Genomic DNA, 27020 nt, shown 5'->3' with positions numbered 1-27020 from the left:
GATTCAGGATTCTCGGTCGTTATTTTTTTTCGATGTAGCGCCTTGGAAGCATTGTCGCTGCAAGGCGTGACACCACTGGAATGAAGAGGATTCGCGACGCAGTCGAACATGGGAACGCAAGAAAGAATCGATATCCGTATGCAATGCAGACGTGCAAGCATCCACGATCCTTCTTTGCTTGTGTGTAGCAGGTTCAAATCACATATTCTTCACGTTCTCGATCTTTATGTTTAAAGGCAACCATCGTACGCAGCGATTCGCGCTGCTGAACTGACGAGGAGAAAATCTCGACGTTGACCGTTGGCGAATTTTTCGCAAGCTCATGCGAAAAGATCACTGAACATACCATGTCCTGTAATAATTTCGGTTTGATAGATGATTGCTCCTCTCGTCGTGGCCATCGACGAATCTGGATTCGAAATCTGCATGATACCTCTTTGGGGATCTGTGCTCAGTGGCTGACGTCGCTTCTGTTTGCACGGGACAGGCGCTTGGACTCCGGTCTGAGTTTTTTTGTATCTCTCGCTCGCAATGGTGCAAGCGTAGCCGGGTCGGAATTCCTCGACGTGTTGTCCAGTCTGAATTCTCCTTCTGGTTCGTGTTTTATCAAGGACAAGATCGCTTTCCACAAAATATCTTATTGGATGCAACAGTACGTTCTTGCGTGTCCAGCAGACAGAACAGTCGCAGAACGAATCGCCAAGAGGAAGGCCGCGACCACAGTGTACGACACCAGGCGTCGAAACGGAGGGGGGCATCGAGTGGAGCGCCCCTGTGTCCTTCAAGGGCGTACACCTTGCGATGAAGCAAGTTTGACGCGACACGAGGCAGCGTCTGGAGGAGGCTGGATGGTGGTGCGCCTATAGAAGCACCCGACGGCACCCAAGTGTCGCCGCTGGAGACGGTGCACTGCTGCTGCTGCTGCTGCTGCTGCTGCATACAAAGAAGATCAAAATGGCGAGCGAAATGTAGATGACGACTTCGGCCTCTGCATGAACGGCATAGATAGATAAGTGCCCGAAACTTCACGTCCGAACTCGAACGCAGCTGTTGACAGCCTTCGACTATCAGGAGGGAAACTGGATGAAAGGACGGAGCAGCGTATAAAAAACTGTATCAACGTCCAAGAAAAAGGGAGCAGTCTCAGAAAACCTCCACAAAGCCTGGTGTCGATGACATTGGAAACAGCCTAAATCTTTAGGGTAGACGCGAGAGTTAGCCAAGTGCACCTGCTCCATTTATACGATGTTTCGTGAAACCAATAGACGTTCTACGACCACGGAGGCTATGTATGTATACGCACGCGCATACGCCTCCCCGCCTTCGTTGACCGGCCGACTTTTATCGGTTTCAGAATATTTCTGGACACGTCGAGTACCAGAGGCTGCCCAAGTTACTTCGATCGCGTCAGCTCCTCGAATCTCATGTTCAGCACCGCACATTTTCTGATTTTAATGACGGTGTGAGATTCCCGGTTCACGAACTCATTGCGTTCATTGCCTCTGGTTGAACTCACCGATGCAAGTATTCGTAAGACTAGCGTCCTATGTATGACATGAGTCTCATTTTCGCACCGTCCGGAAAATACCTCTTCTCGCCCAGTTCGCCCCTTCTGCTTCTTCGTCAATCGCTCTTCTTTGCTCGACGCTCCGTAAGAAGAGGAATTTTTTCACTTTTTTTGTCGAAACCTGCAATACGGGGCCTCTGGGATCCACGAACCCCATGTCGAAACCATTGCCTCTAGCGTATTTATTTCTTGAACTGAACGCACTCCGAATACATCTTCTATGAACCGCGAAACACCAGTTGCGTACTTGCACCTGGCAGTGGAACACAATTGACATGAAACTCTATAACCTCTATGTAATCGAAATCCCCGCGGGGTGGCCGCGCGCGCTCCCGCGAGCGTTACATTAAAGTGTCACAAAATCGAATGCGTGTCGTCGAAGGAGAAATCGACGCTGCGTCACGGCGGTGCACGCATCCGTTCCGTCGGTTTTTCCCGCGCATCGGTCCGTGCGTCGCTCGCTCTTCGAGTAACAGACAATTGTGCCGTTACGTCATATCATATACGGGGAAACGCATACTTGATATCGACGGGCCAAACACACTGACGAGGCGTAGGTTTCGGATTCGAAAGGAACTCGTTGCTACTGCGACATATTCCTTCGTTCGCGAAACCCGACAACGCCCTCGGGGTGACTCGACGACGGTGCGGACCTCTGGGAGCATCTCTACCTGCGTAGAACGAGTTTCACGTCGGACTTGTGCTTTTTGTGGACACTAGCCTCCAGCTACTGGAATCGAGTTGGTGAAAGCGCAACCAAGACGCAGAGTCGCGAGTTTGGTACGTTGCGGGAAAGTTGCAACAAATCAACGACTTTGGTTGTGACTTTGCTCTCTTATAGTGAAGGAGCCTCGGAAACTGGGCATACGAAAGTAGGCTTTTGGAACGAAGACGCGTTCTCGCCAAGGCCCTTGGGCAAGTTCGTGTCCAGCTTTCAGAGCGGACGCGTAAGTGACGACGGTGTCTGACAGCTGGACACGCACTCTGGCACGCTGCAGCGCAAGTGCCACCGTTTCGTTCTGCTTCGTTTTGTGCTGAGTGCTTTGTCCGACTCTTACTGGTAAGAGACGGTTGACATCGCTTCTTTGAAGCCTACTACTTCTTCGTTGCTAGCATATAGATTGCATCTGGGAACATTGGATTGCACAATGGAGCACGGAGCTGGAACTCCGGGTGTGCTGGGCGCAAAGCCCGTATCGTCAGAGCGTCTGGAACGGCGACCATCGGGCGAGCCTCGGATGGGAACGCAAAGCACGGAGCGTATACCCAGCAGCACTGGCAGCTATATCAATGGTCACTTCTCGGTCCGGAATGCTCTCGGGTCAGAGCAATCGCTAGCTTCAAACGAGGAGCAGAGATTTCACAAAGATGCCATACATAGGTCCCAAGCAGAACGCAAGCCCTTGCCCAGCGTGGCTCGTAGATTGCCGGGAGCGGGCGCTGAGCGTTCGGCTGGATGTGCTCGGGTCGGCGGCCTGCGTGCCTCTCGGGTCGCAGAGGCGTTTCAAGCAAGTTCACTCCGAAACCGCGCTTTCGAGACGAACTGCCTACCGCCGGCGTCGGCAACGGTATCGGGAATCCCTGCGGACGTTCATACTCCGTACGCGAATGCAGCCATCCAGGGAGCGTCGGCGAAGGCAACGGGAGCACCGAACCCAAATGCGCCCGCGTTTGCAAGCGCCGCTGCCGTCAGTACACGGAACGAGCAGACGTTCGCGGGGCATATCGCCGGGCTCAGACAGAGTCGCTGTGGAGCAACTGCGCCCGCCGAGATAACGCCGCCTCTATGCTCCATCGATGAGCGAACTGACCCAGCGTTCACGTTCCGAGGCGAGCACACCGGCAGCGAAAGCGGCACCACTGCGTGCGTCTCCGCTGGGCTCCAGTATGTGAAGTGCGCGCCTGCCGCTGCGCAAGCGCTGGCGCCAGGGTTGGTGTGCGCAGTGCAACCAAGCCCGCTGGCAACGGCGGGCGCAGGCACATGCCCTCTGGCGTCACCGTTGTCCACGATCAGCACGCCAACTTCGGCGACCACGAATTACTCGTCCCTGACCGCCATTCAAGGCCCAGTGTCGCCGTCTCGGAAGAAGAACTCAACTCCGCTGCACTACGCATGCCGCTTTGGCCATATTCAGGTTGTGCAGACCATTCTCGAATCGGCGCTGAAGAACGGTGGCGAAGAGCTCGTCCGAATCGAAGCGGACCTCGTTGCCGCTGATTGGAAGCGGATGACGCCGATTCACGTCGCGGCGAAGCACGGTCAAGAGGCTGTGGTTGCGCTCCTGGTCGAATTCGCGAAACATAGGGTATCTGCACTCCTTACGACAGGCACAGACTCCAATGGGACAGTCACTATCACAGCAAAGCGGTGGCTTCAGGCAGTGCTCGATGCACCATGTGGTGAGGGCGCCACCGCGCTCATGCTCGCAGCGCAGCACGGGCACGCGAAATGTGTACGCCATTTGCTCTCGTTGTGGGACGGTGTCGATCCTAGGCGCAGAACTTCCACTCGAGGGTGGACGGCGGCGACTTTCGCTGCACGCTATGGCCATGTCGAAGTGCTGCGCGAACTCATCACGGTCACAGACGTGCGCGCGTGCTTGGGTTTACCACCGGTGGCACAGGGCGTACCGCTCTGGGATGCCGCCGATGTGCTTGACATGCCCGATGCACAGGATGGGAACACGCCGCTTATGATCGCAGCCAAGTACGGTAAGACGGAAAGCGTGCGCCTTTTGCTGCAGGTTGCAGCTTGGATTCGGGGCGCTGGTGTACTGCCCGCCGTCAATGCGCACGCAGCGAACATGAACGGACAGACTGCGGTTCACCTGGCTGCGCAGCATGGCCACAACGAGGTCGTTGCAGAGCTGCTACGCTTCCTGTCGGCAACGAGGACAACGGATGCCTTGCATGTACCGCCGCCGCCGCCGCCATCGTCGTCGTCGTCGTCGTCGTCAACATCAGCATCGACTTCGTTGTCGGTAGCATCGACATGCGCACCACAAACGACACGAGCTTTGAGCCGAGCGCCCTCTACCCCAATGGAGCAGTGCGCTACAGCAGTACCGCCGACACCGATACCGACACCGACACCGCTCATGTTCGCAGCGACAAGGTCACCGTCTCGAGCGATAGCAACGCAAGATGCCTTGCGGGGTGTACGCGCTCGCCAGAGGCTGCTCCCGCCGCTGGAGATTCCAGGCGGAGAGGTCTGCGAGCAGCACCCTGGAGGATTCAGCAGCTCGCTGTGTGTCGCGCCTACCGGTGCAGCTGGTTGCTCTGTTCTTGGTACTCCCAGCAATGATGAATCTGATCAGCACCTAGACCCGTTCGGGCACTCGTTTTACCTGGCCCCAATGAGAGGAACGTTCTTGGAGCAGCCTCAAGCAGACTGGGGCCCATGGAGCTATGCGCGCATATCGCCGCTTTCGCCCCACGCAGCTGCTGCGGCTTCGGCTGCGGCCACAATCACGCCAGGAAGCATCCTTGGGACTGGAGTCGTACCAGCAGCGGTTGCTGAGAACGCGTGCGCTAGCCGCGCTGCATCATCTAGCGAAGGACCGGAGTTTGGAGGAGGCCCCAGCGAGACCGGCACCGGCACATGCACCGGCACACCGTCTCTGCAGACAGAGAACTCGACACCATCGAGTGTATCGCCGCTGCTCAATGGTCCCGAGCCCAGCGACGGAGCACACGAGAAACGGCATGGAGGCGATTCACAATGCCACCACTCGATGCCTGCCCTGGATGCAGGGTCGGTAGCGCCCTCGGCATTTCCGGGATCCACGACAACGACAACGACTACAACAACAACAACAACAACGGCAGCGGCACCACCGGGCTGCTGGGACGCCTGGATTAAGGATCTCGTGGGTGACTGAGTCGGACAGGAACACATTCGGCTCGATGGAAGAGCGATGGTGTCGACGCTTGCGCCTCTTGTCGTTGCCACTTTGCAGCAGATGTACGGGGAGCAGGCTGCTAGTGTATCGAACGCGATCTAGACTTGTCTGGAGTACACGGGGATACCCGTGAGAGCACCTGAGCGTCTAGCAGATGCCTTGGGCAGCAGCGGTGACTCGTCTGCGGCCGAGTCGTCGCTCTGGTCTGTATCCACCGAGATGCAGTCTTGTTAAACTTGGATCCAACTGCGAATGCATCCAATGTCGGCATGCACAGGCACGAACGCGCAGTCGCTGAGGGTATGCGGAAGCGCTGCAGGCAACTCCATGACGTGCAGTACCCCTAGTATGCATGCCTACGTGCATTCGCTACTCGCTAGCACTAGCCAGACAGAACGATAGCGGTAATGTTATCGTATACGGAGGCTGGTATCGTTGACCCGGTGCTGCTCTCCCGAAATTGGGTTTCTTTGTTTCCGATCTGGTAGGTTTGCGTTGACTGCAGTCTAGACACCGTAGAGCGATCTCGAGATGCCTGTTCTTGTGGTGCTGCTCAGCATCACCTGTTCGAAACGCAGCGAACCATAAATTCGAGGTCGGAAGTACTGAAACGCACTATAATTCAGTCGTCGGGAAAGGGGGACACGTGGACTCTGCGGTGGATGCGGGCTCTCCCCGAGAGCCCTCTCCTCTGCTCTATGGGTTAAGTGTCAGTCGAGTATCTCACGAATCCAGTTTCCACAGCTCGGTTTGCTGCAGATATTCAGGCTATGGAGCGAGGAAGTGTTTCCTGCTCCAAGACTTGTTTGAATAAGGAGAACCCGGTTCTCGTCTAGGTCGGTTTTGCGACGCTGCACAGGAGTTCGGGTCTGTGCGCCTGCTTTTTGTAGACCTGTTAAATAGCTCAGGGACCCTGCTTTCTCCCTGGCCCGTCCTTCAAGTGTCTCTGTCACAATTGCACCGTGACACGCTCACCCTCAGGATGGATTACATATCGTTAGACTCCGACGATAAAGGCAGTCATCGACGCTGTCGTTTCCGATCGCATGGCGAAACAGCAGTGCTCGCTAAATGCCACCAAAGATCATGAACGTTGCGTTGTTGTAAGTGGTTTGAATCTATCGAAGCATTCCCTTTCCATGTTGGTGCTGGCTTTGATCCTCTAGACCAATGAAACACAGATTGGATCGCGCTGTTCTTTGCCGTTTCCGAGTCGATTCGAACGCAGCCTCTGTGAACGATGTAGACTTTCGAGTTGAGGCACACCAGTGATCAATTCATTCGCACTGACGAACAACCAAGCCCTTTTAGCATTCGAAAAAGTGTGCGATAGGGAGATGCCACGAATGCGAACTGGAGAAGGTTCTCGCATCTGCTGGGCGACGACCAAGGCAACGTGCCTACCAACAAACCGATAAGAGGTCGATGCTTTCCGAGCACGAGGACGCGTGAATGGTGACGTGAATCCGTACCGTTTCAACGATACCATGAGGTTGAGTACCAGCGTTGTAGAATCAATACTGTACGCTCTGGAGAAAGAGAAGTGCACACTAGTTTGGCATGAAAGCCCATGCGATTTCATCGATAGCATGCATCTTTCTAGCACGAGTCAAGTATCGACACAGGCGAGCAGCTTCCATATCGTTTTACAATGAAACTACTACCAGTCGCCAGGTTTTCTTTAAGCGATTCCCTCCAAAAAGTACTAGTGTCGGTGTTTCGGCGTTCGGTCACCATTCCGTGTACCAGTTGAACGCATGCCTCCAGGCCCGATTCATTCCCGTAGGTGCATAAACGCCTGATGCTCTCTCAGCTCTCTTCGAAGAGAACTCGCGTGAGCACCCCACGACAAGCCGGTGGCAACGGTCTCTGCTGCCGGTGACGACGAGCCTGCTCCAACGCCTGCCCTAGCTCAGCGCACGTGGTAGCGACGAGCGCCTTTCGTTCTGCAAGTGCACGGGCAAGTTCCCATTGGTGGTTATCCATTAAACTTTCGTTGACGACGACAACCAACGGTTTAGCATGTTCGAGTGCTTCGAGGATCGAGCCCGCACCAGCGTGCGAAATGATGAGGTCCGCTCTCTCCTGTTCATCCCGTAATGAATCCGAGTACGGAAAACTTTCCAGGGTCATACCATGACGCTCGATGCAAGCTCTCGCTGGTGCTGGACCTGATCCGTGCTGGACCACCAGTGTGTCGCAGTCCCAAGCCCTGCGCAACGACCGGAGAACCTGCTCGTTCTCTAGCGCCTGAACGAGTCCCGAGAAGCGCGTTGTACCCACTGTTACGAACACCCGTTTACCCATATGTTAGGAAGGCAACAAGTACCCCCAGAAAAAACCGTCATGTGTAACGACTTTGGAACAGCAGTGCAGAAGCATCGACTGGAGATGCCACGCGGAGCACACATGCAAGTGGTGGCGGTAACGCGTATCGCCTGGGCTCGTTCTCAGCCGTTCGAAGCCTTACACGGTAAAGCGTTCCCGGGGAAGCTCCTTTTGGGAGGCGATTCTTCGTAACGACTAGCCCTTTATTCGAGTCGTGTCGCTCAGAAGCAGCTGTTTCTAGTCGTTACGCAGGTAACGCTTCATCGTAACGACTAGCCCTTTATTCGAGTCGTGTCGCTCAGAAGCAGCTGTTTCTAGTCGTTACACAGGTAACGCTTCATCGTAACGACTAGCCCTTTATTCGAGTCGTGTCGCTCAGAAGCAGCTGTTTCTAGTCGTTACACAGGTAACGCTTCATCGTAACGACTAGCCCTTTATTCGAGTCGTGTCGCTCAGAAGCAGCTGTTTCTAGTCGTTACGCAGGTAACGCTTCATCGTAACGACTTGCTCTTTATTCGAGTCGTGTCGCTCAGAAGCAGCTGTTTCTAGTCGTTACGCAGGTAACGCTTCATCGTAACGACTAGCCCTTTATTCGAGTCGTGTCGCTCAGAAGCAGCTGTTTCTAGTCGTTACGCAGGTAACGCTTCATCGTAACGACTAGCCCTTTATTCGAGTCGTGTCGCTCAGAAGCAGCTGTTTCTAGTCGTTACGCAGGTAACGCTTCATCGTAACGACTTGCTCTTTTTTCGAGTCGTGTGGCTCCTGCAGGGCTTTCTCTAGAGCACGTCGCTTCGAGACCGTCGCAGCGGTACCTGAGTGACGCAAAAGCTTTTTCAAACCCAGTCAAGAGAGCAACAACAACAACTACTACTGTTTACCATTCGTAGTGCTAGTAACGACCTTGCTTTCTGTCGGAGGGTATTGTTTGTCTGCGCTGAGGAGGCCTCTGCATTGTGTGGCTGTCGGCAGCGAGCTTTCATGGTGCAGCAGCAAGTATCAAAGCGTCAACAAGAGGAAATCACTACCGTGAGGCCGACAACTGGAAGCTTGATACCAAACCGATGGACCAAGAACCGTCCTGTCGCCTGGAGCGCCTTTTTGGATACAGGAGCAGCCACCGAAACGGATAGTGGTATCGTTGCGAGCCGCAGGCATCCTGTTATGCCGCCCGGCGTGAGGCCCCGGTCGAACGCCTGTTCCATGTGCCAACACTGTGCAATGCTCTCCAGAAGCGAGACGGGTGCGCGTACGTCAACGCTTCTGTCTACTAGTCTGGATAGGTGTCATGGTTTCCCGAAGCGTTCGGATGTGGAGACAGGTCGCTCCTTGGGGATGGCGCGGGCGTTGCGGGCTCGATGGGGTTTCCCGGTACTTCAGTTTTCTGCTCCATTGGTGCGCTGGATCAGCAACACACCTACGCGTCTTCCTGGCCAACATGCATACACCCGCAACCGCTTTGGACGGGGTCGCGAGTCATCAACGCAAATCCTTGCTGATGCACGTCGGGTAACGCCCTACGCATGCAGACACCTGTGGATGAGATCCCGTCATCTTGTTCGATACTCTTTACGTTTCCTCGACCGTGCAGATGAGGCACGAATGGAGCATGCTGGACGAGCCTGGCAAGGAGAGCGGCGTATGGTTACCGTTGAGCCGCTGCGACTCCCCGGGTTGGAAACAATCCGTCCGGGCGGACGGTTCCCGGTACCGGCATTCTGGATCAGTGCCATCGCCCTCATCATACTTGGACTTTTCTGGAAGTTACAACAGCGACTAGACAGCGTCTTCCTTGGTCGAGAGGAGCTTGCAGAGCGATGGCGAGCGTTTCCGCAGCCGTTGCGTCCACCAGCGAAGAAGCCGGCGTACCAGCGAGCTGCGCGAACGCTGACATCGCCTCTGGGTATGGTGTGGGCTCGCCTGCGCTTCCACCTGGAAGCACTGTTGCAGAGGCAGCACAGCGACCGAATAGCGAACAAGACGGCTCCCGTGCCGCGCCGCTGGTTCGCAGACGTCTCCGATCTCTACGAGGCTATCATTCGCCAGTTGCCGTTGAGTATTGAAGATACCCGCTGCCTGTTTACACTGCTGAGCGCTGACGAACAATATCAGTATGCAGGAAAGTCAGGCGCGTATGCCCCGGCATCGTCCAATGAACAGAAGCACTTGCTTCCGGCCCTGTCGCGAGCAGAGTCCATCGCAGTTGCCCGGAAGCTGTGCATTCTCGCGATGGCTGCAGATGGCGTCTTGCACGGCTCTGCACGAGCAGCGCTCGCGCAGTTGCTGCTTCCGCACTTGCCAAAGCTTTCCGCCTACATAAGTGCTCATCCACGGACACCACAGCCTTCAGGGCCGCTTTCCAGATCCACCATAGTAGGGCTGCTCTTCTCCAACGCCATGATTCCCCATATTATGTTGGGCGCTGCCGTCGTTGCCACATCAGCAGGTGCCCGCGTCTGTATCATCGACGACTGGCGGAGCACGTTGAGCACGACTTATGCCCCTTTCCTGCTTGCTGTTGGGCTGAACCCCTATCCGACTCTAGCCGAGTCCTGTGCAACTTTTGATCGATTGCGAATAGCGCTTTATCGATCACCGATAGGTCTCGCGAAGCGCGATATTCGACTCCTACTGAATGAAACGGCTACCGCGGAAGATGTGGCAACATCGCCAGCACCGCTTTTGGGAGATTTAGTGGCTCCGCTCTTGAATGCCTACGACCTTGATCGTTTGGTGACTGCGCCGGGTCTCCATGCTCCCAGTGGAACTGCAGAACTGGAGGCGCTGACGGACGCAGTCGCGTTCTTCCGTCCAGTAAGAGCCTGGCTCTTCACTTGTCTGGTGCCAGAGGCATCAAACGAGGACACTCCAACGGGAGAGCAGCATCTGGGCTGTCTTCTACCCTGGGGACAGAATTCTGTGCGCGAGGTTTGCTACCGCGGCCCCAATGCAGACGGCGAGGAGATCGCCCAGGTCGCCGAGATACCTCTTCAACCGCATCGCTACCAGATGTACAGCAAGGGCGATTTAGCTGCTGTGATTGGTGCCAATGCCGTGGAGAATGCACGACTCCTCGAGGAGGTACTCACGAATACGGGTATCGACGACAACGCTGTCGGAGCAGAGACCAGCAGTTTATCTTCAGAGCACCTGGTATTGCTCCGCGAAACCATTGTGTTGAACGCTGCAATCATACTGTTGGCCTCGGGTTTAGTGCAGACCATTCACGAAGGTATTCAGGCGGCTCGGCAGGCAATGTACGCCCCGTCGACACTAGGGCGGCACGGACGACGCCCTGGAGCACCATATGTTCCGAGCGACGCAGCTGCGCTCTGGCGGCGCATGGCGTACCGCAAGTAACTCGGCCTTGTTCGTCAGCGCTTGAGCGAACGAATCTGCCTGGACATTCTGACTTGCTAGGACGGTTTGGAGTGTTTAAAGTTATTGGGACTTTTTCTCGCCATGATGTACAGCCGTCTGATTCTATTTCAAACGGGGGGCCGCCTTCCGGCTCCATGCTGCGTATCGACCAAAATCGCATCGATGGGCCGGCGCTTCGTAGGCGCTCTCGATGAGCAATAGATTCTGTACGAGTCTAGGATAATGAAATGTTGCGGTAGCTGTAATCCGCAGCATCCTTCGGCGCTACAGCGGACTGCACCATATTCCCCCGGGCACCAAAGGCACTCTTGAGACCGCTTGCAATCAGAGGCAAAGCGATCGTTTTGTTATCGCTCATGAACATCACCAAAGATGCTGAATGAAAAAACTCTAGTGCCGATAACTGGGTTCTCATGTTCATCGTCTCGAATTTTTTATGGACCGGGATCGATCCAGCGAACCAACATAGCCCGAGAGCATCCTTGCTGCTGCCGGCAACGAGCTAGGCAAGCGGAGACTACAGCTCCTCTCAAGCATTCCCCGTATCCTGCGTTGCTGCCTGCGACAACAACCCAGGGAAGCGACTGTGGATTCGATTTCTATATCTCGGGGCGAGCTGCGCCACCAGTGTACCGACTTCCGCGCCTTCGAGGCCATTTCACGGCTTTTCTTTTCTGGTACACACTGAACATGGAGGCCATCATCGCTACGCAAACGACTTTGGGCATATCCACAAACAGCTGATGTTTTTGGCTGTTAAGGATGATGCACCGTGCTCATCATAGCGTCGATCGCTGACAGCTTTTGGCAATTGTGCGTGCAGTCAAGGCCACAGAGCTTGCTCTCGAGCAGCAGCTAGTAGTTCCGCTTGTTGTCTTTTGAGCTCCTCTATGCTCAAACCTGTGTGTTCAAAGCGAGCACGACCAGTTTTTCGCCGTTGGCGTTCCACCTGCTCATCCTCCACACGTTCCAGCAGTGGCTGCAATACTGGGACGTAAGCTTCAAGGCCCATCTGCTCCAAGGCGGCTAGGATATGTTTCGAGAAGATTGTCCGTTTCTGGTCTCTGGCCTTTGCCTTATTCGCCTCAACTGCAATTGACCGAACGAACGTGTTCGCACAGGCGCAGATGAGGTCACGTGCGTCCGGGTGTAGCGTTAGGGCTGGCTCTGGACCATTCTGGGGTGAACTCTCGTCCTTCGAGCACTCAGCGTCCATGTTGGAGCACGCTGTTTCCTCTGTGAGTTGCAGCGTCGCAGGAGACGTGGCGCCCAGTTGCGTTTCCTCTGTGGAGGCTTCTCGCTTGACGTGCTCACGAGCGCCGTTCTGTACGGTTATCGCATCACGCGGTCGCCCCTCTGTTACCATCGCATGTTCTACTCGCGACGGGCTTGAGCTCACGGAAGGCGCGCTGTGAGGCTGCTGTTCAGCGCTTGACGACAGGCCGCCCTCTTGGAGAACGGCCTGAACGCAGGCTAGCACAGTCTTGCGCGGAAGTCCTGCCTCGTCAAGGGACGCCTCCATTGACTGACCCCCCGCGCTAGAACCTGGAGCAGGAAACATGACACGGCAAGTACGTCTCTATAAAGGATACACCTCAAACTTCTCTTTAGTTTGAAATCGTGGTAATTCGTTCTGTTCTAGAGCACGGGCGGCGAACGTTGCCGCAGCGTCTGCTGCGATTTTTCACCGGGCGGCGGGGATTCGTTTCCTGCTGCTGGAGCGCGACACGGGCGAGTGCGGCATCACCACAAGCACGTTTGCTCAGTCGTATCGAATAATGGAACGCTAACCTTCGTCTAGGAATATCCATGGAAAATCGTTTCCGGTATAAAGGTGCAGTGATCCAGCCTTTTTGGGTTGCTGCACCGTACCTTACGGGTGTGTAGCTGCATGCGAGCATCCGATTCCCGCTCTGCTTGTCACAGTTTTTGTCTTGCCTCGGAAGACTCCAACGTTTCATCGAAATGTCTACACCGAGCACGAATCAATTTCGTGGAAAATATGCAGGAAACAAAGTTGATAGACGCTCTGGCAGCAACACACACATTCCCGATTGTTGATTGAGGCATTCAAGTCTCGATGCAGAAAGTACTCGTATGGATGATCGCTGGTGGCATCACACAATAGTACGCCTCTCACCTGAGGATGTCTCGGTGTCTGGCATTTCATCAGCTCGCCTTGCATGATATTGTGTATCGCGCTCTGTTCCACGCTTTTCTTCTCGATCTGTTTCAGTGTGCAGTCGTACTCATGATGCGCATGCGCGTTGTCCTGAACGCCTCCAGTGGGAATCGTCCCGCATAGGTTTCTGCTCTTGGTGAACGCTCTTGTCGATTGAATAGATGTGCAGCCAGTGCGCATGCTGGAATGTCCAACTTCATACTCTATTACCGAATGACGCGCATTGTCTTTCACTCGCTGTTCCAACTCACTGAAGGACCTAGAGAATGCGTGCTTCTTGCGCTTGTACAACAGGAATCGTTTGCGATTTCAGCGCCATCTCATGGACTCCAGCTAAAGATGCCTGCGGGAGCCAGTTACGCATCTGTGTACTCTCTATCTGAGACGCACGAAGCATGCTTCTCTGCTCATCACATTCCTCAGCGCGTACAAAAGCAGTTCTGACGCTATCATTCCATTTGTTGGTATGGCTTCTTTCGTCTGTTCGTTATGACTCGCGAAGATATTACGCCCTGCACAAAATGAGCAGTGTCATCTGCTTGCCTTTCAGAAATCTGATGCCGTTCTCATCATACAGAGGCATGGCGACCATCGCGATATTCTTGTCGACCCCGGATCGATACCCATCACAAATCCTTTCATATCATCTATCTTGAACGATTGAAAATGAGTCCTTCTGCTCGACTTGGGCTTAGATTGCACGAATTGCATGCGGTTTGATACTCTGTCGTTCTCTGTCGTCCCTATTGACTCTTCTATACTTTCTACCAGCGGATGCGTATCGTCGAGCGAGCTCCGCCAATGCTCTTCGAGATGATGCTCGCATGTCCCATGCCTGCTCGCAGAGACCAGCCGTAGCTCACTCCAGACACGATGCAGTACATAACACAAATATCTACGATGGTTGCCTGCGCCGTAATCCGGCATACCGGTGCCGCATTGAATGGGTTTTTCTCAGGGGCCTGGATGCACGGATACAAGGAGGCAAGCAGGTTTTTCTCTGGAGAGCCCTGTTCAGGAACATAAAGTAGCGAAAGATGCAATGAAGGCAGGCATCTCGTTTCAACCATCCTTTGGATATGGCGCCCGTCCGGTTCGAGGTCCAGCATATCACGATGAGCTTGGACCATCTGGAGTGCCGCTCGCCCTCGTAGCGACATCTCTGCCGAAGTCGCTACCAACTCGAGCGATACCGCCACCGGCTCCTCATTTGCATCCATCGAAAACCCGGGTATCGATTCAATCAGTTTCCAAGCGCATGTGCTAGTAAATGTGAGGCTACTGCGCGTACAACGTCCAAAAGGTGCGCTTCATAAAGTGCTCGATATTAACCGGCGATAGTTTTCGATGTTGTTGCTGGGATGTTCCGATCGCCGAGGCGACGTGGCAATCGGATCGAGGTCTCGGAGGAGCGGGTCGGGGGCGGGCAGGCATCATCCATGATGTCACGGTCACAAACAGAGCGACATGCATCGCTGCAGATTGCCGTTGACGGCCGGCGCCTGCTGTGGCGGGATTGCGGCCTATTCTGTCACGGGCGCTTGGCAATGGCGGCTGTCACACGGCCGTTGCGCAGGCCAATGGGAGACACCGCGAATCGCTACCGCATCGGTTGTTCATTCGTGAGCATTATCGCCTGGAACGGAACGGGAGTTCTCGAAGCATGGACACACAGAGCAACGAATGGATTATCGAATGGTGTTTGGATCGAAAGGAGAAATACGGAAGTGAATCATCGCTTGCGAAAGAGGCAGCAGACTCTCAGGTTTCCTGGTGCTCGCCATGCACTACTCCCGGGCGCGCTAGTGAACCCTGGAGCAGCGGCGTTTCTAGCCCAGGCGAAGGCGTTGGGCGCAACACCAACGACAGGCTCGGGAACGACGCTCATCCGCAGCGTCGTTGCCTTCTATTGCCTCGTCTCGTTGAATCTCCCGAAAAGGCCGAGAAGCGGCCGGCCTCAGCTGACAAGCGACGTCGTTGCTTCGTGACCGAGTCGCCACGGAGCGGCAGTGCGCAACGGCGGCGTCAGTTATGGCTCTCAGCAAGCCACTCTTTCGAAGGCAGAGTTTCTCTTGATGCACTTCAGGCAGAGCTTGAGGCTGCAGCCCGCCGCCGAGAGGAGAAACAACGGTATAGACAAGAGCGAGTTCGCCAACATTGGAAAAGAGTGCTGCTCAAGGCAGCTGAAGCTCGCACAGCGCTCGCAGAACGTTATCGACATCAATGGTTAGCCAAAGAGCGTGCCATGGAGGCAGCGGCCGTGAAGCGGGAGCGAGAGCGAGTCCGTAACGCCAGAAGGGTGCGTAACGCGTCGAGAGCGCTGCACCGCCGCCTGGCGATAGTACCCGGCGATGGTAGCCCGTCTCAGTGTCGCGGTCAGGGTCGTTACCCAGAAACGGACGATGCCGTGCAAACTGATACATCGTCCAAAGAGCTTGCCGAGCGAGCGTCTCCTCACCCGGATTCAGCTTCCGCGACGTATTTGGAAAGCGCGTCCGCTTACCCTATATCGGAGCAGAGGATTTCGCCAGAACTCCGTGGATCGCAGGCGAACGCAACAAGAAAATCGAGGGAAAGTGCAAACCAGAATGAGAGCGCAGAAGAGTCGTGCTCACGGCCAGAGCCTCCAGCTCGTCAGGCAACGCATGCGGTGCCTTGTCAGGAGCTCGAAATTGCCGCCGCAGCATGTTGCTATCTACATAGAGCGGGCTTTCCTTTACGGGCTGGAATATCGTTCGAGGAGGCCACCAGAGAACATCTACAGGTACCGGCATGTATTCAGCATGCTGATCAGCTTTTGAAAGCGCTCACAGGTTGGATTCAGGCCCAGGAGCGTGCACTGATTGCGATGGATGCGGCAAACTCGGCAGCACCCTCTGAATGCAGGCTTCACAGCCGAGGTGATGGACGGGTGTTCCTGGCCTCGTTCCTGGTGCACAGGTTCCCAGAATATGCGCTGGGCGACCAAACAGCGGAGCATCTGTGTGCTTTCGCACGCAATTTGGTAGATCGCTTTGCACAGCTTGCTGCTGCTGCTGCCACCAAACCCCGTACTGACAACCAGTTTGAGCGGAACATTGCTGGATTCGTCCAGTCCTGGCGATGCTGGAAACGAGCCTTCATTGCGTGGAAACGCAGGGATGCGGCGCAGCTTCTCGAGGGACTCGCCCACGAACTCGCCGCATTGGACAAGCTACGCGGTACTGTCAGGAGCGCGACAACACATCAATCGGCGACAGTGGCAAACCAGACGATCGGATACTGGGAGCGCGAAGTCAACCAGTTACAAGACCGGCTGCATGAAATGACGAGACTCGTCGGCGGTGTCCAGGCCGAGCGCTATGTCCAGCGGCTGGCAACTCGGTTGGTCTCTGCGGCGCCGGAGACAGAGCCCGGCGCCCTAACAGCCGAACTGGACGCCGTCTCCGGACTGGTGCGCGATACCAACCAAGTAGCAGCCGCTGGTCTCGACGTGAACACTGTTCTCGCGCACGAAATCCTGGTGGACTTGCCATCTTTCCGCGAACGGGTGCAAAGTTCATGCGCTGCCGCCTGGCCGATTCCAAGCGCGCTCTCGAGGCGTATCCACTGCTGGCTACGCAAAGCTTATTTTGATCGTTTTCGCGAGGCGCTTGTTTGTAAGGCCTACGTAACCCTCTTCGTGGATGCAGTGCGCGATCTGCGGGAGGTCTTGCGGCAGTTGCTGCCGCCGCCGCCACCCTCGAAAACGCCCCAATCATCGTCGTTATCCGCTCGGCGAGAGGACGATTTCCCTGCAGAGGATCCACAACGGCAACGCCGTACGCTCTACGCTGCCGAGGTCGAGCGGATGCATGATGTAATCGACAGAGAACTGGATCCGTCTTATTGGCGTCAACGCCTGGAAGCGCTCATCGAGGCAGAGAACTCGACGACATCGACATCGAATCAGACGCTGCTACGCCAAGTCGCACTGGAGTCGCTCGCGCATATCATCTTTATTGCCGTGCAGGTTCTTTTCCTGGTCCAGATGCCGGCTAAGGACGCGTCACTCGTGCAAGCATGGGCACCAGCAGCCGATCGTGCCGCTGGAGTCACCGGGGAGAAGGCGGTGCTACGGCCGCCGACGCGGCACGCGGTCGCAAAAGCCCTGCAGGAGCGCATCAATCAGCATTCGTTGATCGAAGATGCCATCGTGCATGTCTGGGAGGAGCTGTTCGATCTCATTGAGGATCGTCAACGAGATTTGCGTATCGCTCGGATCGAGCGCATGATACCGCTGGTTCAGCAGTTTGGGCCTGCGCGGGAGTACGCTGTCATGATGAACAAGTTCCCGGGCCTGCCCCGAAGTCGTCAGTGGTTAGCGACTTTCGGCGCGTCCGCTGGCATCCAGTCTGGTTCAGAAGGCGCCAAGATGCCCGCTCCGAGGATCGACGCAGAATCGGCTACCGCGGGCACTAGACCTTTGCTGAACCCGCATCGACGAACGCAGCGGGATCTGATGACAACGCTGGGATTCACGCTGCAGCGTGTACTGATCTGGACGTTTACACACCCCGAGGCGGAGAGCCTGCTGAGCCCCGAGCAAATCCCCGAGATGCTCCTCCTGGATCGGGATCGTCTCCTCTCATGGCGAAACGCAGGCAGGTGTCTTGTCGAGAAAGCGGCGATGCTCCTGCGTACGCGCCACTGCGTGTACACAGGAGCAAATCTCGGCGCTCAGCCAGATGAGGTTTGGAGCGCGCTGCACGCTGCCATCAAGGCAAGTGGGCACGGCCTGAATACTTCGAACGTCGCCGAACGCATCCTTGATGCCATCGAATGCACCCTGGTATCGCTGGACCTCGACGTCGCTGCGAGAACAGAGATTATCCGTCGTCTGCGAGCGGCGCAGGTAGAAGCAGATGCGCTAGATACATTGCTGGAGAGGCGCCTTGCCGAGTTGTTGAGTGCACGGCAAGTCAGGGAGCTCCCTGCGACGTATCGCGTTTTTGGCACTTGGCATGAGGAGCTCAGGCATTTCCACAGCCAAATTCAACACTTGGGAATGCATTTGGCGCACACTTACGCGCCTATACTGGAAGTGATCTGGCCTGAAACGGTATCGCAGGTTGCGTCTACGGAAACACCACAAGCTGCATCCGAATACGAGTGAAGCGGCGACTCCGGAGGCAGCCATGCCGACCAGTGGCGCCAGCGCCTGTGGCAACTGGCTTCTGGCAGCTGGGCGGGTAAACTGCATACCAGCAGCTTGGACGTCAGCGGCGCTCCGGAAACGAACGCGCGTTTTTCCATACCGACCGCTGAAGAGATCTCCGTAGCGTGCTCTCCATCTATCGATTCATGGGCTCAGGTATGCGCTTGCCAGGACGCGGTGTTCCAGATCGCCACATCGGTATATAGCCTAGGGAACCGGTCAGCGTGACGCGAATCAACGAGAATTCACCCACAGAATATCCAAAGTAAAGACTGCATCCATTTGCTAGATTCCGCTGGTTGAGGAGCCGCCCAGTAAGGTTTCGCACCGTATGCGTAGCGGCGGCATTTACGCACCGTAGGGAAGCTGGCGATGTGCATATGGCGACGCGGGATCCATCTTGATCAGATGCTTGGCCCAGTTTCAACCGCCGCTCGTCATATCTACCCGCTCGAGAACTAGGGCAGTCGCGCCACCGCCGCCGTTGCAGATCGTTGCAGCACCGTACCGAGCCGTCCGACTGCGCAGGATGTTCGTGAGGGTCACCACAATGCGCGCTCCAGAGCAGCCCAATGGGTGCCCGAGCGCAATCGCACCACCCCAGGCGTTGACGTGCTCACTGCTGATGATATCCGGTAGAGCGGCACTCGAGCTGAGACCCGTTGGTGCAGAGACGCCACCAGCACTGGTTCCCGTACCTGCTGATCCCAACGAACGAGGAAGCGCTGCTGCTGCTGCTGCTGCTGCTGCTGCTGCTGCTGAACTGGAAGCGCTTGCGCTCACAGCAGCTGCGGCGCGCGCTCGTACTGGATCCAGAAAAGCTCCCTCTGCTGCATGTGTTGCGGCAAGCAACCTTAGTACCATAATGGGGACGCAGGCGAAGGCCTCATTGATCTCCAGGTAGTCGAGGTTCGAGAGCTTCAGGCCGGCCCTGGAGAGCGCGAGCGGTAACGCCAACGCCGGTGTCGTGGCAAAGCGTTCCGGGTCTTGCTCAGCATCACCATGCGAAAGCATGCGCGCTAGCGGCAGCAAGTTATATCGACGAACAGCTCGTCCTGAGGCCAAGACCAGCGCTGCTGCTCCGTCGCTTAGCTTAGAAGCGTTTCCTGCAGTGATCGTGCCGCCAGCGGGTCCCTCTGGGCCACCTTTGGCACCCGACGGGCGAGCGCCGGGAAACAGCGGCGCCAGCCTCGGCATCCGATCAATCTGCTCGAGTCGTTCGAGCTCTTCATCGCTCTTGAGCAGGGCAAGGTGCTCGGGACTCACAATGGTGCCATGGGTTTCGGTGTCCGGGCCCCCAGACGTAGTTCTACTAGAGTCCGAGAAGCGTTCCGGGGATGAGTGCGTCGCAAACTCGGTAGGCAGCTCTACGGGCACGATCTCTTTGGCAAAAAGCTGCTGTGCAGTCGCTTTGGCGGCGCGCGAGTAGCTATGCACGGCAAAGTTGTCCTGCTCTTCACGCAGAATACCCATGTTCGACGCCAAACGATCCGCGTAGTAACTCATGGGATAGCCTGCGTCAGCGTTGTCTTCTTCAGCGCCAACTGCCGTTGATGCGCCTTTCAACGAACCCCGCCGGCTGTAGCTGTCCAGGAGCCCGTCCAGGAGCAGTCCGTCGTAGAGCACGCGGTTGCCGAGCTCCCGAGCGAGGCGGCCTCGAATGAGATACTTGCGCCGACTCAACAACTGCTCGTTTTCCATTAGATAGAAGGGTGCATTACTCATGCTCTCCATGCCACCGGCAACAACGATTTCAGCGTGTCCCAGCCGGATTGCATCATACGCTAAAGTGATTGCCTTCATGCCGCTCGCACACACCTTATTGACTGTGAGGCAGCGTACCGTTTCCGGCAAGTTGGCTCGGAGTGCAACCTGACGTGCAGGCGACTGGCCACAGCCAGCTGTAAGCACCTGCCCCAGGTAGCAGTCCGTGACCAGGTCCGGCTCCAGACGTGCAGCTCGCGCGAGTGCAGCGTTCACCGCAATAACCCCCAGTTCAACGGCTGTCAAGTGAGCAAGCTTGCCACCGAAAGAGCCGATAGGCGTTCTTGCGAAAGAAAGAATGTAAACATCCTCGTCTTGCACTGCGCTGCCCGTGCTGGAGAGCGGACGAACGCTGTGAAAGAGTCCCGCTAGTCCACGAAGACGCTGAACGGCAGTGCCACGAGAACACAGCATCGAGCTCGGACGCGAGGCAAACAGTCAACAGCAAAACCCCTATTCAAGAAGCTGTACTCAGTGTCATCAAGTTTCTTTTGGCTTCCGTTGAGGCATAAACGGCCGCAGAGGCCACCAAGTACCAACACCTGAACTCAAGTGGCTGACGTCGAGCTCGTCGTCAGTGGAGCGGGCGACGTTGCAGACGAGCCGCCCTGTGGGGCTGCATCGGTCGCGGGAGTGTTGAAACGGACTGCATGCCAGCGTTTCCGTTTTCTTATGTAGAGTCGACGAGTTCTGTGACCCCGACGCAGACTATTGAGCTTATTGATCGTGAGTGTCGAGATGATGCACGTGATTGCAACAAGTATCGGACCAGGCTTCACGTGGAGGCTTCAGAAGGTTCGGGTCTCGCAGGGTCGCTGAACCCCCAGAGACTTGCAAACAAAAGCTGACAAAGACGGGAGCTCTCGCGGAACAGTGGAAGACTTTTGCCCGATGTCCCGCTGTTTTTGCACATCCGTCTGGTTCTGGTTAGATATCTCGATCTCGCGTTGTGCATGGCAAGCGGGTACACCCGCGCGCGTCTTTTCGCCGGGCGCAGTACGGTACAGCAAACGACTGACCGTGCTTCCAGAACTGGTGGGATCTGCTGAATACGCCCGACAGCGTAGCGATACGGCCCCGAAAAGCAATCTTGCGCGACTTGTGATGCGCTATCATAAGTCCGTCGGCAACGTGCTTCTTCGATGATACGTGCGGTAAATAGACAAGCCCCGTGGCGGGAATCTGCCTCGATCTATGCATTTTTTATGGCGCGAATCCCATGAGTCTGATCAGGTCTCCCACGGATGCGCCATTGCCACCAGAGACCCAGAAAGAGGCAACGGTCCCTGTAGTTTCGCGCCTAGGCAACGCATCCCCAGTACGTGATTCCTCTGAGTTGATGGTAGTTTTTTCACCGACCTGGTGCATGTCGCGCTCACCATGAGTGCCTGCTGCGAAGCGCGTTGTGCCGCTATTACCGTCGGCCTCAGTGGTATGGAAAAGCCGTTCTGTATGTAGGTGATGCATCTGCACCGGCGCTACCGGCGCTATGGCGGGTTCATTCTGCAGGCACTACCATCACGATTGTATGTATGAAACGACCTGTATACTCGAGAAGAAGTATATGTTATGGAATATGGAAGTAGGGGGTTTGTTGGATGCCTCACTGCGCGCTGACAGAGAAAGAAAAGAAAAAAATGGGGCACAGTCTCTGGAAACGCTGGCCAATGTCAATTTAAAAATCCTCTATCTTCGACGCTGTGGAAGCATCCGCGCGCGCGCGCACGCGGTAACAACTGCCTCTCTTTGCCTGGTAGACGTGTGGTGATGGAGTTTCCCCCGATCTACGACTGGTTCCTTGAGCCTGTCCTTGCTGAAGACGATAGAATTTCAGATGAAGATCGAGAGAATGTCTCGACGACAGCAAAGAAACAAAACACATATTTTACAGTGTGGGGCACGCGGGAAGCGGCGGCGGAATCGAACGCCGCTGGTGTTCCTGCACCGCCTCTGGATGCATCGTTGCTGTGGCAAACTTCGGCTGTAGTGGACGTGCAGACAGACGGGCGCGAATATACAGTCATCGAGACCGAGTCTGGTTCTCGGTACCGTCTCTGCGGCCGGATGCGTGCGGCGCACATGGTCACTGCCGGGTGGCCTGTTGCGACCGTCCGCGCCTTTCAAAGCGTAAATGATGGGAAAGGGACAGCGTTTCCGAAAAACTGGCGTGAGATTTTGATCGAAGGCTATCGTTCCTGGCGGGAGGTACGGAATCAAGTCGACTTGGAAAGCCGGCGGGCAGCGAGGCCGCATGCGACGCGAACGCGTTCGCACCAGCGCGGCCCACTGCTCGTAGTGGATGAGGAGCTCACCGGCGAGACCCCAGCCACGAAGCAGAACCCGTCGGACTGGCCCGTGGCCAGCAATACCGCAGAGCAGATGCGCAAGATACCGCAATCGATCTCTCGCGAAGCGCGGCGACTGTTAGAGCAGCTTGTTCGCGTCCGTTTCCACCACCCCGACCTCATCCTGGGTGCGAGCGGAACGAGAAGCCGAACAGGGTCTCTGCAAACTGCCTCAGCTATAGTTGGGTCTGAGGTTGCGACCCTACCGCTCCGCTCGCCGACAAGACGGAAAAGGGGGCGTCCGCGCAAACAACCCGTTGATAGTTCAAACAGCGCGGAAGCGAGCAACAGCAAAAGCTGCGAAAAAGGCACCCGCAGCGAATTCGAGAACATGGTTGCCTCCTCGCATCGAGTGGCTCATGCTGCATCCGCCAACAAGCGGAAAACGTCGTCGCGGGACCCGAATAGAGCAAGCGCTTCCCAGTGCGGGCAACGCGCTACAGAGGATCCATTCTCTGGTGACGCTGCGGCTGCGTCTGTGATGATGCCACTGCATGATCGCATGACCCCGGCAACACGCGAGCACTTCCAAAGCAGTTTAGATCCAGCATCAGGAAAGATCAAGATGATGCCTGCATCCAGTTCACCATCAGCGAGCCGAACTTCAGGCGCTTCTCAGAATAAGCGTCGTCCCAGAAGGGGAGCGGAGCAAGCCCCAAGCGCGAGCGAAACAACGACAGGCACAGAACAACGCGGACGGCAAAAGATTCAACGCAAGTCCGCAGAACCTTTGTCGCCGGGCGCCTCTGGAGAAGAATCTATCAACACCACATGCACGGAGAGCGTCAGCACAGTCGGTGAGCTGAAATCTGAATCCAAGGATGCAGCTACAGCATCGACGGCACTGCACACCCACAAGCGGCACTCGAAACGAGTCCGCTTTGAGATGCATCCCATGCCCACCAAACCAACACGCAAACGTGCTTCTAAATCGGATGCGGCCAACGCGGTACCCGCCGCACCTGCGCTCGAGAAAGCTTTGGCAACTTTGCGCCAAACTAGCAGCGGCCGAGGAGAAATGAGCACCAAACGTCAGCGAGCCGCCCTCCGGCTCGTTTCCGATGCGGCAACCATGCTCTATGCAGGAGACAGCATTTTTGTGCAGGACGAAAATAGACCGCGAGCACTGGAGGCTCCCCAGAGCGCCTCAGATGATTCGCCTCGTCCATCCCGAGCCGGCCGACTCCCCAAGGCGGCCTGGTCTAAAAAAGGGAAACCATCCACACACGATGCTTATCTAGAGCAATTACAGCGCCGCCGTGCCGCATCGAAGACGAAGAATACTGAAAGCCGCGAATCCAGAGGAAAAGTAACCTCATCGCCGAAATCCCACGTGCCAGCACAAACCGCGCTCGATCGTTGGATGCACCGCGTCAATGACCTGGACGCACACGCAGCGTGCGATACAGACTTCATGGCGTCTGACGCGGACGACTGCTTGGACTCTGCAGAGTTCTAGGGATGCCCCCAGCTGCTCGCCGAGCCGCAACCACGCACGTCCAGCACATGGCGATTCCGCAATCACATCGCTCACTAGGCGGCGCCGGTTCGGGTCATAGACGCTATGAACTCGATATTCGCCCCAAGTGAATGCAAGACCCCCTTGAATGGAGAAATCCCCAGCAGACACCAAAAGGAGACTCCACCAGCTCTACCAACGAGGACAGCGACACGCATCGCGCATGCACGCGCACTGCCAATGCGTGTCGCATACCAAAGACACGCACAGGACACGTCACTGCACGCGCGCTGTAGCGGAGCGCCTTGAGCGATTATCGTGCGCCAGCAGCGTACCGCTGCCGCCCTGCACGCTCGCCATTCGGGTACGCGCACGCAGCGCCTGTGCGGCGCCGATGAAGCCCGCATGGCGCCACCTATCGCGTATCAGGCGCTTTCAGGGTATTCGCAGCGCTCGCGAACAGACACCGTGGGCAGTATCGAACCACGGTCGAGGCGACTGCGCGCAAGCGCATATTTGCGCCCTCGAACGAAGAGCGCTCGTTGTACCAGCGCCCCGCACATGGACTTGAGACCAAACCAGAGTACGGGGCGACGCTTGCTTGGTGCTCGTTCGCTGTGGGACTCTGCGGGAGACTCGCCGGTGCCGGTGCCGGTGCACTTTGCGATGGACACCGAACGCGTATACGGCCTGCCTGGTCCGGGGGCTGGGCGCGCGCGTTCACACACACACGTAGCAGCGGGCATCGACAGAGCCAGCTCCGCAACCGCATTTCCATCAGGTGGAGCGCGGGCCCGTTCGCGAAAAGCGCTCAGCAAGTCGGCGCATTTCAGACTCGTCCTCATTAGGGGAAGCATCCTGGTGCTCGTGATACCCGTTCCGCTGAGCACGTTGCAGACGCATGCGCAAACGATCACGGCTCGTGGCCTCTGTCGTGGCGGAGGCGCCCGCCTGGTTGCTGTCACCATCTCCAGTCGATCGATGCGCAGCCCGAAAACGATGGCGTTCCCTTTCCAGCCGGCGTTCTTCAGCAGCTGTACGTTCTCGTTTCCGCTGACGCACTTGCTGGAGGTATTCGCTGCGCTCGTACTCGACTCGCGCGTGCTCTAGCGATTCGAAGAGCCGATCCATACCCTCGCCGGTGGTTGCGCTGACAAACACGCACGGGACCTGTTGATAGAACTCGTTCAGGGCTAGCGCGAGACTACGTGAGAAACTCACCGCATAGTCACCGCCGCCAGGGGTGCGGCTCGCTTCGTTACCGGCTTCGAGGGCTGCATCGAAAGCCTCAAAATCGTGCATCCATGTTCCTAAACGATCTGCCTCCTCCCTGGAGACACAGTCACACTTGTTCCACAAAACAAGGAGAGGAATTCGTGATCTGTACAACATCGAACAGGCGTAGAGCATATTACTCGTAAATGTGAGCACGTTCCGAACACAGCGCGGAATGTCCACTACATACAGCAATACAGTGGGGTACTCGGCAACCGCTGCCAGCGTTTCCGTCACAATCATACCTGACGCAGACCAGGTAAACGCTTCAATCTGCCCAGGTGTGTCGAAGAAGATGAAACGTGGCGCCGTCGAGCTCGCGAGCACCTGGTCGCTTTCATTCGCGGTTGCATTTTCGCGACTTGGACCACAAGCACTCTCTATAAAATCGAGTACACGCTCAAACTGGGCTGCAAAAAGGTTCAACGCCGTCAGAATTGCACCATTCGGACCGAGCCTGTACTCTTCCATGACACGCGAGTACGACACAGTGTCGCGGATATCCAGATCAGCTGGGAACGACAGCGTCTGCACAGCTGGGTCGAGATTGATCGCTTTCCAGGCCCACTGCTTTTCATTCGCGTGCGAGACCAACCGCGAAACCAGGGACGACTTACCGCTCCCAGCCATACCAACAACCAAGCAGTTTATCGGTTTTGCTGTCTGCCCTGGTGGCGACGTGCAACGCTCCAGGCCGGGTACTCGACTGTGTCCAACACCTGCATCGCTGAGACCAGCGTGCGGTTGCGGGTAGACTTCAGCGGAATCGTTCGCAGAGGCTCCATCGACACTTCCAGCGTCTATCATGAGCAACCAAACGGCGACGAACTCAGTCTGCTAGAGAGGATTGCACCAGCTTCTCCCACACCGGAAACGCAAGCACAGCGCTGCTGGATCGTTGAAATGCAAGCGGACGAGCGGCACCCGCTTGCGTAGCGGTAGCGAGCCGCTGACGCCCGCGTCGCTTCCCTTAGAAACAAAGCTGATACAGAGTGCAAACAGACTGCGTGATCAGATTCGATGTAATCCACGGTTAACACTAGGCTTGCTGCGTTACTGCGTGCAAGTGTTCCCAGCGCTCAAAGAAAGCTCCGCCTGTGCCGGGGGCGCCCTCTGCTGGGGCAGGCTTCGGGAGCACCAAACCTGTGCGCTTTATCTCCAGAGGCATGGTCGCACACTTCATGATGCATGGCCAATATGCACGGAAGACGCGTAGTGTATTGATCGATATAACGTATACGTGGTCTGGATAAGGCGAGCTCTGTTCAGCTTCTTCGCAAGCATGCGTGCGAGCGAATGCCTTCGACCTTGCTCGAGTGGAATCCTACGGCATTCTGACGGCCTGCCGCAGCCTTTGACAAGTTCATCAAAGATACATGATCGACGCTGCCAGGAAACGAAGGTCGGTAGGGATTCAGGTCTGCGAATGACTACCAGAGGCCGGTATAAGCTCTCGAGACTGGGCGGCAGAGCATACAAATCCCGAGAGCATTCTGTAGAGGGCATGGCTGGCTCCACTCGGTAGAACGAAAACTTTTAGAACCCTAGGGTGAATGAATACCAACTGGTAGACGCACCACAGCCTTTTTCGACCGGCCCCCTGCCATGCGTTTCATCCTCTCCTTGGATACCTGGAGGCTTCGA

General features: G+C 56.3%; 8 protein-coding genes and 1 non-coding gene across 9 annotated transcripts, besides 2 other annotated features; 4 read left to right on the top strand and 5 right to left on the bottom strand.

The window, feature by feature from the left end:
* Positions 1–909: part of a sequence feature (possibel transcribed region) that runs on past the window's edge.
* Positions 910–1228: 319 nt separating this feature from the next.
* Positions 1229–5116, bottom strand: CYME_CME093T. The gene has a single exon (XR_002461245.1). It is a non-coding gene; the product is annotated as a hypothetical transcript (transcript).
* Positions 2716–5448, top strand: CYME_CME092C (similar to ankirin; the record flags this gene model as incomplete). Its single annotated transcript, XM_005535546.1, has 1 exon — positions 2716–5448. The coding sequence occupies one exon, from the start codon at positions 2716–2718 to the stop codon at positions 5446–5448; it is 2733 nt and encodes a 910-aa protein (XP_005535603.1).
* Positions 5449–7278: 1830 nt separating this feature from the next.
* CYME_CME091C (hypothetical protein, conserved) lies at positions 7279–7776 on the bottom strand (the record flags this gene model as incomplete). The annotated part of the gene is made up of 1 exon (XM_005535545.1): positions 7279–7776. The coding sequence occupies one exon, from the start codon at positions 7774–7776 to the stop codon at positions 7279–7281; it is 498 nt and encodes a 165-aa protein (XP_005535602.1).
* A 999-nt stretch (positions 7777–8775) lies between these two features.
* Positions 8776–11154, top strand: CYME_CME090C (hypothetical protein; the record flags this gene model as incomplete). Its single annotated transcript, XM_005535544.1, has 1 exon — positions 8776–11154. The coding sequence occupies one exon, from the start codon at positions 8776–8778 to the stop codon at positions 11152–11154; it is 2379 nt and encodes a 792-aa protein (XP_005535601.1).
* Positions 11155–11998: 844 nt separating this feature from the next.
* On the bottom strand, positions 11999–12736 carry CYME_CME089C (similar to TBP-binding phosphoprotein DR1; the record flags this gene model as incomplete). The annotated part of the gene is made up of 1 exon (XM_005535543.1): positions 11999–12736. The coding sequence occupies one exon, from the start codon at positions 12734–12736 to the stop codon at positions 11999–12001; it is 738 nt and encodes a 245-aa protein (XP_005535600.1).
* Positions 12737–15020: 2284 nt separating this feature from the next.
* CYME_CME088C (hypothetical protein) lies at positions 15021–18491 on the top strand (the record flags this gene model as incomplete). The annotated part of the gene is made up of 1 exon (XM_005535542.1): positions 15021–18491. One exon carries the CDS (start codon positions 15021–15023, stop codon positions 18489–18491), a length of 3471 nt encoding a protein of 1156 aa, XP_005535599.1.
* A 465-nt stretch (positions 18492–18956) lies between these two features.
* CYME_CME087C (probable acetyl-CoA C-acetyltransferase) lies at positions 18957–20711 on the bottom strand (the record flags this gene model as incomplete). Its single annotated transcript, XM_005535541.1, has 1 exon — positions 18957–20711. The coding sequence occupies one exon, from the start codon at positions 20709–20711 to the stop codon at positions 18957–18959; it is 1755 nt and encodes a 584-aa protein (XP_005535598.1).
* Positions 20712–22064: 1353 nt separating this feature from the next.
* On the top strand, positions 22065–24101 carry CYME_CME086C (hypothetical protein; the record flags this gene model as incomplete). The annotated part of the gene is made up of 1 exon (XM_005535540.1): positions 22065–24101. The coding sequence occupies one exon, from the start codon at positions 22065–22067 to the stop codon at positions 24099–24101; it is 2037 nt and encodes a 678-aa protein (XP_005535597.1).
* A 777-nt stretch (positions 24102–24878) lies between these two features.
* On the bottom strand, positions 24879–26183 carry CYME_CME085C (probable XPA-binding protein 1; the record flags this gene model as incomplete). The annotated part of the gene is made up of 1 exon (XM_005535539.1): positions 24879–26183. The coding sequence occupies one exon, from the start codon at positions 26181–26183 to the stop codon at positions 24879–24881; it is 1305 nt and encodes a 434-aa protein (XP_005535596.1).
* Positions 26184–26902: 719 nt separating this feature from the next.
* Positions 26903–27020: part of a sequence feature (repetitive element) that runs on past the window's edge.

Source organism: Cyanidioschyzon merolae, chromosome 5 (assembly GCF_000091205.1).
Source record: "Cyanidioschyzon merolae strain 10D DNA, chromosome 5, complete genome".
NCBI lineage: Eukaryota > Rhodophyta > Bangiophyceae > Cyanidiales > Cyanidiaceae > Cyanidioschyzon > Cyanidioschyzon merolae.
The sequence above is the reverse complement of the archived record's forward strand: the minus strand, read 5'-3'. Positions and strand labels throughout refer to the sequence as shown.